Here is a 10,524-nt window from a genome sequence, read left to right as displayed (position 1 = left end):
GTTTTAAAATGTTAAACTGATTATTTCTTTCCGTTTGTTTTAAAATGACCGTTAAGCATCCTATGTACACGAAAAAGCTAAGGTTTACCCTTTATTTATAGACGGACATAGAGCTCGCATTTCTCACCAACCACAAAAAGAACATTGATCATTCTATACTTGTTAGCTTCATCATCCTTTCCCTGCTTTGTCTTCTTGAAAACTTTACTGTGACATGGATGTTGCTACTGCTCTCACTGTTGCTCAGACGTTGTTTGCGACGTTACAGTGTGCAGAAGTGCGAAAGCTATGCTCCGTCTTTAAATATGAATCTGAGTTTGAGAAGTTGCTCGAAACTGTTGAAATCATCAACAAGTGCCTCCTGGATGCCGATTCCAAGTGCCAGGAGCTCACAAATGAAGGCCAGTACTGGGTCCAGAACCTCAAGGATGCTGTCTATGATGCCGATGATCTGTTGGACGAATTCAACACCATTGCTTATCAGTTGAAAGGAATGCCTGGAGGTAAGATTATGAAGAAGGTACGCCGCTTCTTCTCCTCTAATAACCAACTCATATTTGCTTTTGATAAGTCAATTGAGATTAAGAAGCTTAGGGAGAAGTTGGATAGCTTGGCTAAAAAAACCGTAGGGATTTTGGGTTTAGTGAGTTGTATAAGCCTATGAAAACTAGAGAGGAAACTTGTTCTTATGTGTATGAATAGGATATAATTGGGAGAGATGCTGACAAGGAGGCCATAGTGAATTTGTTGTTAAAAAATGACTCGGAGAAAAATATTTCTTTTGTGACTATTGTAGGGATTGGGGGTTGGGAAAAACTGCACTTGCCCAACTTGTGTTCAATGATCATAGGATTAAAGAAGCATTCAAAGAAAATATGTATTGGGTTTGTGTGTCTTTGAATTTTGACCCGAAAGATATCCTAGGTAAGATGATTAGTATGGAGGAGCTTAAATTTGAGGATCTCCAGAGAAATGTCCGAAATCAGATAGAAGGGAAAAGGTACTTGCTTGTTTTAGATGATGTATGGTCTGAGAATGGTAGAAAATGGGATGAGCTTAGAAACTTCTTGATTTTAGGTGGAAAGGGAACTAGGATTATAGTGACTAGCCGCTCCAAAAAAGTGGCAGAAGCTATTGGGAAATTTCAAATACATGATTTACAAGGTCTCTCAAACGAGAAATCTTGGGAATTGTTTAAGAAAATATCACTTAAAGATAGGGAATACGAAACCGTCACTGACCTTGTTGAGATAGAAAGAGATATTTTGAAAAAATGTGCCAATGTGCCTCTCTCCATAAGGGTTATGGCCAGTTTGTTGCGTAATCAAGATAAAGCAGCTTGGCTATCGTTGAAAAGTAATGATTTGTCTAACATGTGTGATGGTGAGGGTGACATAATGCCAACATTGATGTTTAGCTATTATCACCTTGCTCCTGAGTTAAAAAGTTGTTTTTAGCTTTTGCTCACTCTTCCCTGAGGACTATGGCATTGATAAAACACAGTTGATTCGTCTCTGGATGGCACAAGGATATCTTGTTCCAAGTGCTAAAAATGAGAGCATGGAAGATGTCGGTGAAAGATATGTGTCAATTTTATTGCATAGATGTTTTTTCCAAGACATTTATAGGAACAGTTCTGGTGAAGTATATGCATTTAAAATGCATGATCTCTTGCATGAACTTGCTAGAAAAGTAGCAGCTAAAGAGTCATTGACATTGACAGCTTGTACAAATGATTTTGAAGGGAAAGCTCATCATCTATACATTGACAATAATGAAGGTCTGACTACCTGGTTTCGCTCAAATTATTGTCCAACTAAAACATTACGTACCTGTTATTTAAAGTATTTTGTATTCACAACTAGTGATGTGGATGCAATTATTTCAAATTGTAGTCGTTTAAGGGTATTATATTTGTGGACATCTTTGAGGATTGGAAACTTACCCGATACACTAGGTAAATTATTACACTTGAGGTACCTAGAAATTATAGATGTTAATTTGGAGATGCTCCATAAATCGATTACCAACCTTCATGTCAGATAATGTAAACTCCTTGATCAGAGTGATTTCCATTGATCAATATTTATAGGGTTATAATGAGAAACCTAATCATATTAGGTAACATAAGATATGTATAGATATCAAAGATAATCTTATACAAAATATATCCTAAACCTAAGATGAAAATATTCTATGGATATTCTCTATCACACCCCCGCGGTCGGAGCGGGAGAAAATCGGATGCTTAGACTGGATCTGCATCACGCATCGAGCGGTAAGGATAGTATGGTAACCCATGATCAAAAGGGAAGTAATAGACATGTGCCGATGATGACGATGAGAAGCAACAGCCACGACCTACGTAGAGTAGAGATAAGCACTGCTAGGCCGGAGGAGAAGGAGAAGAGTCGCACACAGGCTTGGGCTAAGTTGCAGATCCAGAGAAGAAGAAGTTAAGGGATCAAACCATCATCGGGGAGAAGACACTACACTACTACGTAAAATCACAGTTGAAGAAAAACAAATAAAATTGCGCAAGAAAAGATTAAATCCCACCGCTTGAAATTAATCAATTCTCAAAAGAGAAACCAGGTAGCAAGAATTAATACTCCACAAAGATTACAAGTGCTGCAACAATAAAAGGAGCAAACTTGATAGCAAAAGAGATGTGCAAAAGTTGACCTTATTGTGATATACCACCACCAAAACAAAATCTATGTGATTATGTGTAAAAAAAACCAATGAGGCAATGTAAGAATCATTGTTGGTCATGGGGAGGTGGAAATAGAGTGCGGCACATGGAGTAGGTTGGCAGATGTGGTTACTGCCAGTAGTGGGAGGCGGTAGTGTATGCGATTGCCAACAACGATGGAGGAGGCTTTCGCGATTGCTACTGTTGGTAGGAGGCGCAGGGTTACATAAAGATTCTAAAAAAAAACTTTGAGAAAAGAAAAAAAAATCTATATGTGTATTTGCGGAAGCATAAAAAAACTTAACTTTGTATATCCCGCCGGTGGGTTTAAAAAATTCTAACCCACCAGCAGGGTGAGAATTTTTTGTATATGATCCCAAGATCTCACCTAAGCTGTGATACCATGTCAGAGGACTATCACTCCCCGTCACATGAAAGGCCCTTTGGGCTTGAAATGTGGATGCAACACAGGCCCACCCATACCTGGCCTGTTGCGAATCAATTCCACTTTGAAGGAGAGGCGGATGAGATTCGAACCCGTGACCTTTGTGTCACGCTGGCTCCGATACCATGTTAGTGGACCAACTCAACCAAAAGCTTAGGGTGTTGAATTATGCTCTATCACTTCACAATCTACAAACATTAATATTGTATGATTGTGGGAAACTAAAGTTGTCCGAAGACATAGGCAAATTAGTAAATCTTAGGGTGTTGAATTTGCAGAAATCATTAACAATTGGAAACTTACCAGATACACTAGGTAAATTATTACACTTGCGGTACCTTAATCTATCAGAAAATGATGAATTGGAGATGCTCCCTAAATCGATCACCAAGCTTCATAATCTACAAACATTAGAATTGTTTAATTGCAGGAAATTAAAAGAGTTACCAGAGGACACAAGCAGATTAGTTAATCTTAGGGTGTTGGATATATATGGATGTGAACGCCTGATTTTTATGCCAGTAGAGATGGGTAAATTAACATATCTTAACACACTAACGATGTTTATGATGTGTGGGGATGGTGATGATTTGAAGCAAGATGAAAAAGGCAATCTCAGAGATTTGATAGCTCTTATCAATAATCTCAGGGGTTAAATATATGTTAAACATTATGCGAACTTAAACAATGTGCTAGTGAATGACCGCATGTTAGTAGATCTCAACTCTTTAAAGTTAAGGCTTAAACTTGAGTCTTATCAGAAAGAAGGTCAAGAGACATTGCTGGAGAGCCTGTTCTTAAATTCCCAATTTCATGAGTTGACATTGCGTAGTTACGGTGGTACCAAATTGCATAGTTGGGCGTCGGGGCTTGTGAGTATCCAGTTGATACGATGTAAGGAGTTGCAGTATCTACCATCACCGTTGAGTCAACTTTGCCATCTCAAGTATCTTCACATCCATAATTTGAAGAATGTGGAGTATATAGCGTTCGATGCACCATATCCATCAGCGAAATTCTTCCCATCTCTTGAGAAGTTAGCACTAGAACACATGCCATCATTAAAGGGATGGTGGAGGGATATAAGACGGATGGAGAAGGAATATGTTTTTATTCCGTCATTTCCTCATCTCTGTGAATTGAAAATTCAATATTGCGAGAGATTAACCTACATTCCTCCATGTCCATTTGTAAAAGACTTGCATCTTTATGGAGTCAATAAAGCACTGGCAGATTGTATGAAAGTAGGCAGAGTTCAAAGCAATTCAATCTCTTTGGAGAGTTTTGTTACAGACAATACATGCATTTTCAATTCTTTAGGTGAAGAGTTTGTGGGAAGCACTGTATATATCCTATTGGCTGAAATAGAAAACTTGGGAACAATTAGGGAGGTTATGGCCAATTCCGATGATATATTATAAGCCCAATTCCGATGAATGTTGAGGAAGTTATGGCCAAATTACTGAACTGGGTCCGGTTTGAGCCTTATATGCGGCCCAATGATCTAGAGGAGGGCCTAATATAGATTTATCATTCCTAATGCAATTAGGAATGGTTTTAGTCTTCTAGATTCTTCTAGAAGGTTCTTTTCATTTCTAATTCAATTAGCATTGATAAATTGACTTTTGATGACTTTTTAGAGTTTTAATAAGAGTGAAAGAATGTTTTTGAGGAAAATACAATTTTATCCTCCTGTACGGAAATTTCTATCTGATTTTAGAAAAATGCGTCAATAATTAAGTTAGCGCCAAACGCCAGCGCTAGCGCCTGGCGCTAATGTTAGCGTCTGGCGCTAACCTCCGTTTTACGCGTCAGAACTCTATTTTGATTTTTTTTTTTATCTTTTCGCTGATTTTCTCTATAAATAGCCTTCTAAAAACTCTATTTTCATTCACCAATTCTCTTCATTCACCAACTCTCATCAAGAAATTCTTGATTCTCTCTCTCTTTCTAGCCTAGCTTTTTACAAACACAATTCCTCATACATTATCACTAGACACACCTAGCATTGTTTGAAGTTGCCTTCGCCCTAGACGTGAAAGGTTTTAATTTCTGAGGGTTTGGTCCCAAATCTCCCTTTCAATTATTTAATTTAATTGTTTTATTATTTTCCTTGAAGTTACTAACGTGTGTATTTTGTTATTAGAAAGAGGTATGAGGCATCCAAGTAAGTACTTTAATGGTTTTTATTGATGTTATTATATAGAAATCATGCTTAGGTTGTTATTATGATTCCTAGTATCATGTTAGGATGTTTTCCTTAATTTGATGTTTAGGGTGACAACAATAAATTCCTAGTATCATGTCTAGGGTAACTTTATTATTAAGTATGATTTAAAAGTATGATGCCTTTTATGTTCTTCCTAATATTTATGATTGTTAGTATCATGTTAGGGTTAAAGCTTTGATTTTTATGCTTAGTGACATGCTAGGGTTTGTTATTAATCTTGTTAGTATCATGCCTAGGGTCTTGCTATTATTATGCTTTAACATGATTATGATTATTATAATTTTATAATGATGATTATTATTTTTATGATGATTATTATTATGTTGCTTGATGTAATTTTTTATTGTTATTGCTTGATCACACCTTTTATGCATGTTTAAAGGGAATTTGTACTTGTAATCACGCTTAATAAGATAATTAATAATCTTATTTAGGGTTAATTTGATTATAATTCAAGTGTTCGCCAATAATAGATTTATTTGTGCATTAATATTCAACCAACATAGATAAACAGGTTTAGGGTAATCCTATTGATTGCATGTTAGTCAGAAAGCGCACATGAATACTGTTTCGGGGTTTTCTGATGTCCTGCGGGAGAGTTACAATTCCGAGACTGGAACCGGACGCCTGTACCTGCAAAACAAACGGATGCTCCGGATGATTGGAGATCCGCCTCCGACGGTCAAGTTAGTACTTGATTAAGGAGTAATTAATGCGGAAATAAAAGTGATTGGGTCTCTCTAGGTGAGAGTGTTAAATGTGCGTAATCCCCCTTAATGAGGATTAAGGGAGGTATTTATAACCTTGGGAATCGTGCCAATCCTAGGTTTAGGTTGACATAGGGCTGATTGGGCTTCCCTTGGAAGTTGGGCCTAGGTGGCCGGTTTCTCCATTGGGCATGGAGGATGCCACGTGTCATGACATAATAGGTCCAGGGTGGACGAATAGGCGTGTGCCACGTGGCAAACCCTGCCAGTTCCAACTGGGGGACACTTGGCAGGACCTGATTGGCCCACATGGCGCATTCCGATTGGTGGGAGCAAAATCCCCTAATCATTTGCCCCTCACAGGTGGCACGTGACTGGTCACGTGTTACATGTGACAGGTGTCGCACTGTGACAGGCGACGACCTGCTACAGGTGACACTCGGCGAAAGGCCGAGAGATTCTCCCGCCCAAATTTTGAATTTTGGAAGTGACCCTTCGACTTCTCACTTCGCCTATATAAGGGGGTGTTGACTTCAGTCATTTTCACATTTGAGAACTTTTAGAGAGAACATTCGGACCCCTGAACTTGCTCTGACATTTCGGACCCTTTCTGCCTACCGCCTGCTCTGACAAGCCGACTACACAAGATTTCCAGAACTCCGTCAACTTCACTCGTTCAGGTAACCGTCGGTTCTCTTACTCTTAATTTTTTCTTTATTTTATTCTTTTTTGAAATGGCACCACGAAAGCACACGACACGACCTAGGTTAGTGATCAGCCGGTCACCGGGGACGGCTGAATCTAGGAATTGGAGTGCCGCCTGCCCTTTTCCGGACCCATCTTTGCCCTTTATACAAAGTCCGACTGTCTCTGTGTCTATGCAGAACATGATGGCCAGAACAAAAAGAACTGCTAGGATTTCGAACTCAGACTGCTCCTCCCACAGGGTGCCGATTAGTGAAACATCTGACCAGGCGCCAGATGTGGAAGTGAACCAAAGGGGCTTGAAAGCCGACAGTTCTGAGGGAGGAGTCAAAGTGACCCCTTCCAATTTTACAGTTGACAAGTCTACATTCTCTCCTGCTCCTTTTGAAGGAGAGGAGGCGGGCCCCTCTGGGAGAGGGGAGGAGTCGTCCTCTTCGGACTCGTCAGAGGACGAATCCGAGTCTAGCTCTTCTGGTCATGCTTCTCTGGACACAGAAGAGAAAAACAGCCGCCTACAAGAGGCGAGTCTTTCTCACGCAGTTGAGAAGGGGGACAATTGGGCGGAGCCATCCGCCTCTCACCGAGAGAAAAATACCCCCTACTACTGCACTGTCCCACGGGGCCGGATCACGGCCATGCAAGAGAAAGTGGGGAGCTTTATTGCGAACCACACAATGGGCCCCGGCTTTTTAGTTTTCGTGCCGGATCCAGAAGACACAGTCGTCTGGCCGGCTGGTACTAGTTATGATGGTGCCTGCTTTGGCTGCTACGAGGCGGCCATCAGGGCTGGGCTGCGCTTCCCACTACATCCGGCTGTTCAGCGGATCTTGGATGGGTATGAGTTGGGGTTATGGCAGTTAGCCCCAAACTCCTGGGTCAACGTACTCGGCTATGTGACCGGGTACGAACTGCACGGGGTAGAGCCAAACTTCGAGGCTTTCGCCCACATGAACTACCTCAGCCGGACCCCTAAGGCAGGCGGTACCGGCTGGTATCAATTGACGAGCCACAGAGGCTAACTCATGACAAGGGGTAAAGCAAACAAGTGGAAGGATTGGCGAAACACCTTCCTTATCATTGAAAGTTCAGACACAGAGCTGAACAAGCGCTTCAACAAGTGGAACAGGAATCCTCCTCTTCTTGCAGGAAGCCGCAGCATGCCGCCTGTTCCCCCCAAATCCAAGAAAGAGATCATGGATAAAGGACTCTTTAAAGTAGAGTCGAGGGTCGACTCCACTACAGGGGTACGAGAGCAAGTACCCCTGCACTGCGTCCCGAGCTTCAAATGGCTCTATGACGAGTACTTTCTGGCCGCCTGTGGCCTTAGCAGTCGGTGTTCAATAGGTAGCCGGCCTGTCGAATACTCTGTTTTTCCATGCATTACTGTTATGACTTTTTTTTATTTTTTTTATTAACTTTGCTATTTGTTTTTGCAGCGGACGCCATGAGCAAAATTACCGCCTCCAAGACTGCGGCGGCCATGTTGCGAGCCTCCATCATGCAACAATCCTCAACCGACTCCCCCAACAAGGGGGCGCCCTCGGTGAGCCCCGAACCCTTCACTCTCTTTTTTTTGGAGTTGGGTTTATGCATATACTGACCGAGTGTGTTTGTTTTTTTTTAGGCGGACACCCTAAGAGCCTCTTCTTCCCAACAGCCGGACTCCAAGACCCGGAGGACGACTGTTGCGAGCTCTCCTGGTTCTGCCAGGAAACATGCGGCGGCTGAGAAACAGCCGTCCATTCCTTCTAAAACTCCAATCGGGCCGCCTAGAAGTATGAAGTTGTCTTTGTGAATTTAGACTTGCTCCCTTCTTTACTAGGTCTAACTCGTTTGTTTATGATTGATGCAGCCGGCCCTCAGGAGCCGGACTTGGTCGAGGTGGCCAAGTCTATGATCAAAGCCGTTCCTCCAGCTGAAAGGGAGGCGGTCAGGGGTGTCGGCACCCTTGACCTAGACGGGATTGTAGGGGTCCTTGCTGAGGTATACTTAGCATATTTATGGTTATTTAAATTCCAGGACGCCTGTTTTTTGTTTGGAAACTGATGCCTGTTCCCTTTTACTTAGGCCCTGCTCCGAGTGAACGGCCTTCGCAAGCCGCTTGACAGGAAGAACAAAGAGGTAAAGGCTGCAAAAGCTATGGCCGCCTCTGACTGTGATAAGGCAATGTTTCAAATTGCCCAAAATGAGATTTTGACAATTGATATTCTTTATTATCAGGCGCAAGCTACTTTTGCCATCCGGGCTCAGTTAAAGGCGGCCCAGAAGAAAAATAATGAACTGGAGGCGACCATCAACAATCTCAAGGCCAAGCTGAGACCTCTTCGCCAAAAAATGTCCTCATACGACACCTTGGAGAAATCCTTGGCGCACGTTAAGGAACGCCTGGTGACCCAGGAGAAGAGTCTTACTCAGGAGCTCTCGGCAAAGGCCGAGCAAGAAAAGAAAGAGCTGGTCCGGGAGATGATGGAAGACTCTGCTCAAATCCAGAGCCTGACCTGGGGCCGTCTCTTCCCTAATGCCGACTTTTCCTCCTGGGAAAAAACGTACCGCCAGTGTTCTGATAGATATAATCAAGAGATCCTGGCGGCTGCTGAGGACGAGGCGTTGGAGGAGGAGGAGCCGGTAGTGGCGCTTGTGCCGCTTGGGGGTGATGCATCGAAGAAGGATGCAGCTGAAGTCGAGTCCAGCAAAAAGAGTGCTGACCAGGCGGCAGCTGCTATTATTGAAGATCTGCCCCCTTCTTAAGCTTTATGTCTTCTTTTCACGACCTGCGTGCCGTTTGTTTCTATTTACCCGGCCAGGGGGCCGGGGTTCTGAATATTTTGCCGGTCTTCATGACCGGCTTCCTTTTGTATCTTTTACCCGGCCAAGGGGCCGGGGGTATGAATGTTTATGTCAGTCCTTCGAATTTGTTTCGTTTTAAATTTGTTAAAATTTGTTAAGTATCGAAACTCTGATATCCAATTGCGTACTTATACCGACTGTTTTGTATGGTCGATAGTTGCGGACAGGTACAAGGTAGTTAATCACACCACCTATGCCCCTGGACGACTGGTTGTCTGTTTCCAGGCTAAGCGATCAGTCGGCCACTTTAAAGACTGGATCCCCTTTATCCAAGTAGGAAGGTGGTTTCCTACCTGCCTTGCTTTTTTTGTTGTTTTTTCAAGCTAGAGACTCTAGTCGGTCTAGGCCGACTATTTCCCGCCACATTTAACCTAGTGTGAACAGGCGCTGTATGAACACCTTTTTAGTCTCATACTAAATTTTTAAGGAGTGACCAAGTAAACATGATTGTTACCTAGTCGCCGGGTAACTGAGTAGTAGAGGTTTCAAGCGGTGGGTACCGGTTGCTCCCCTTTATTTCCCAATGGTTGTTGGCTATTAACTCATAAGATACCGACTGTTCTTATCCCAAGTAGTTCAGTCGGTTGGTTGACACGGATGGTTACTGCGAACACTTGTTTGACCTGATTAGTCAGTTAAGTGAGGGGTAGCCTTGTCCGGGAAACGGCTACGTGGTTGTCTTGGTTAGACAGTCGTATAGGTGTCGTGTAATGATTTTATAGAACAATGTTGGGACAGGTCGAATTTGAACTTATATTTGGATCAGTTGGCTTGGCGCCTGGTCTGATCATTTTAGCTATGAGCCTTTGATAGTTCTTGGTGAACTGTGTTATGGGAGGATAGCCGGTTGTATGAAACAAGCGGCGTGCCCCTCTTAAGTAAGAATGAAAAAATA

At 42.4% G+C, this 10,524-nt stretch overlaps 1 protein-coding gene across 1 annotated transcript; it reads left to right on the top strand.

The window, feature by feature from the left end:
- The first annotated feature begins 214 nt into the window (after nucleotides 1–214).
- Nucleotides 215–4,561, top strand: LOC110722008 (putative disease resistance protein RGA3). Its single transcript, XM_021901229.1, has 6 exons — nucleotides 215–600; nucleotides 797–1,375; nucleotides 1,458–1,780; nucleotides 3,419–3,455; nucleotides 3,571–3,749; nucleotides 3,837–4,561. The coding sequence occupies exons 1-6, from the start codon at nucleotides 215–217 to the stop codon at nucleotides 4,559–4,561; spliced, it is 2,229 nt and encodes a 742-aa protein (XP_021756921.1).
- Nucleotides 4,562–10,524: the final 5,963 nt, after the last annotated feature.

The sequence above is a fragment of the Chenopodium quinoa genome, unplaced genomic scaffold (assembly GCF_001683475.1).
Source record: "Chenopodium quinoa cultivar QQ74 unplaced genomic scaffold, ASM168347v1, whole genome shotgun sequence".
Taxonomy (NCBI): domain Eukaryota; kingdom Viridiplantae; phylum Streptophyta; class Magnoliopsida; order Caryophyllales; family Amaranthaceae; genus Chenopodium; species Chenopodium quinoa.
Note: the sequence above shows the minus strand (reverse complement) of the source record. Positions and strands in the feature narration are given on the sequence as shown.

What these genes read in the sequence shown, in the direction of transcription:
- LOC110722008 (XM_021901229.1), top strand. Translation starts at nt 215, where the DNA reads ATGGATGTTGCTACTGCTCTCACTGTTGCTCAGACGTTGTTTGCGACG. An exon ending in ATACATTGACAATAATGAAG is followed by an intron (nt 1,781 to 3,418) that starts GTCTGACTACCT and finishes TTGAATTTGCAG; the next exon opens with AAATCATTAACAATTGGAAA. An exon ending in AAACTTACCAGATACACTAG is followed by an intron (nt 3,456 to 3,570) that starts GTAAATTATTAC and finishes GTTTAATTGCAG; the next exon opens with GAAATTAAAAGAGTTACCAG.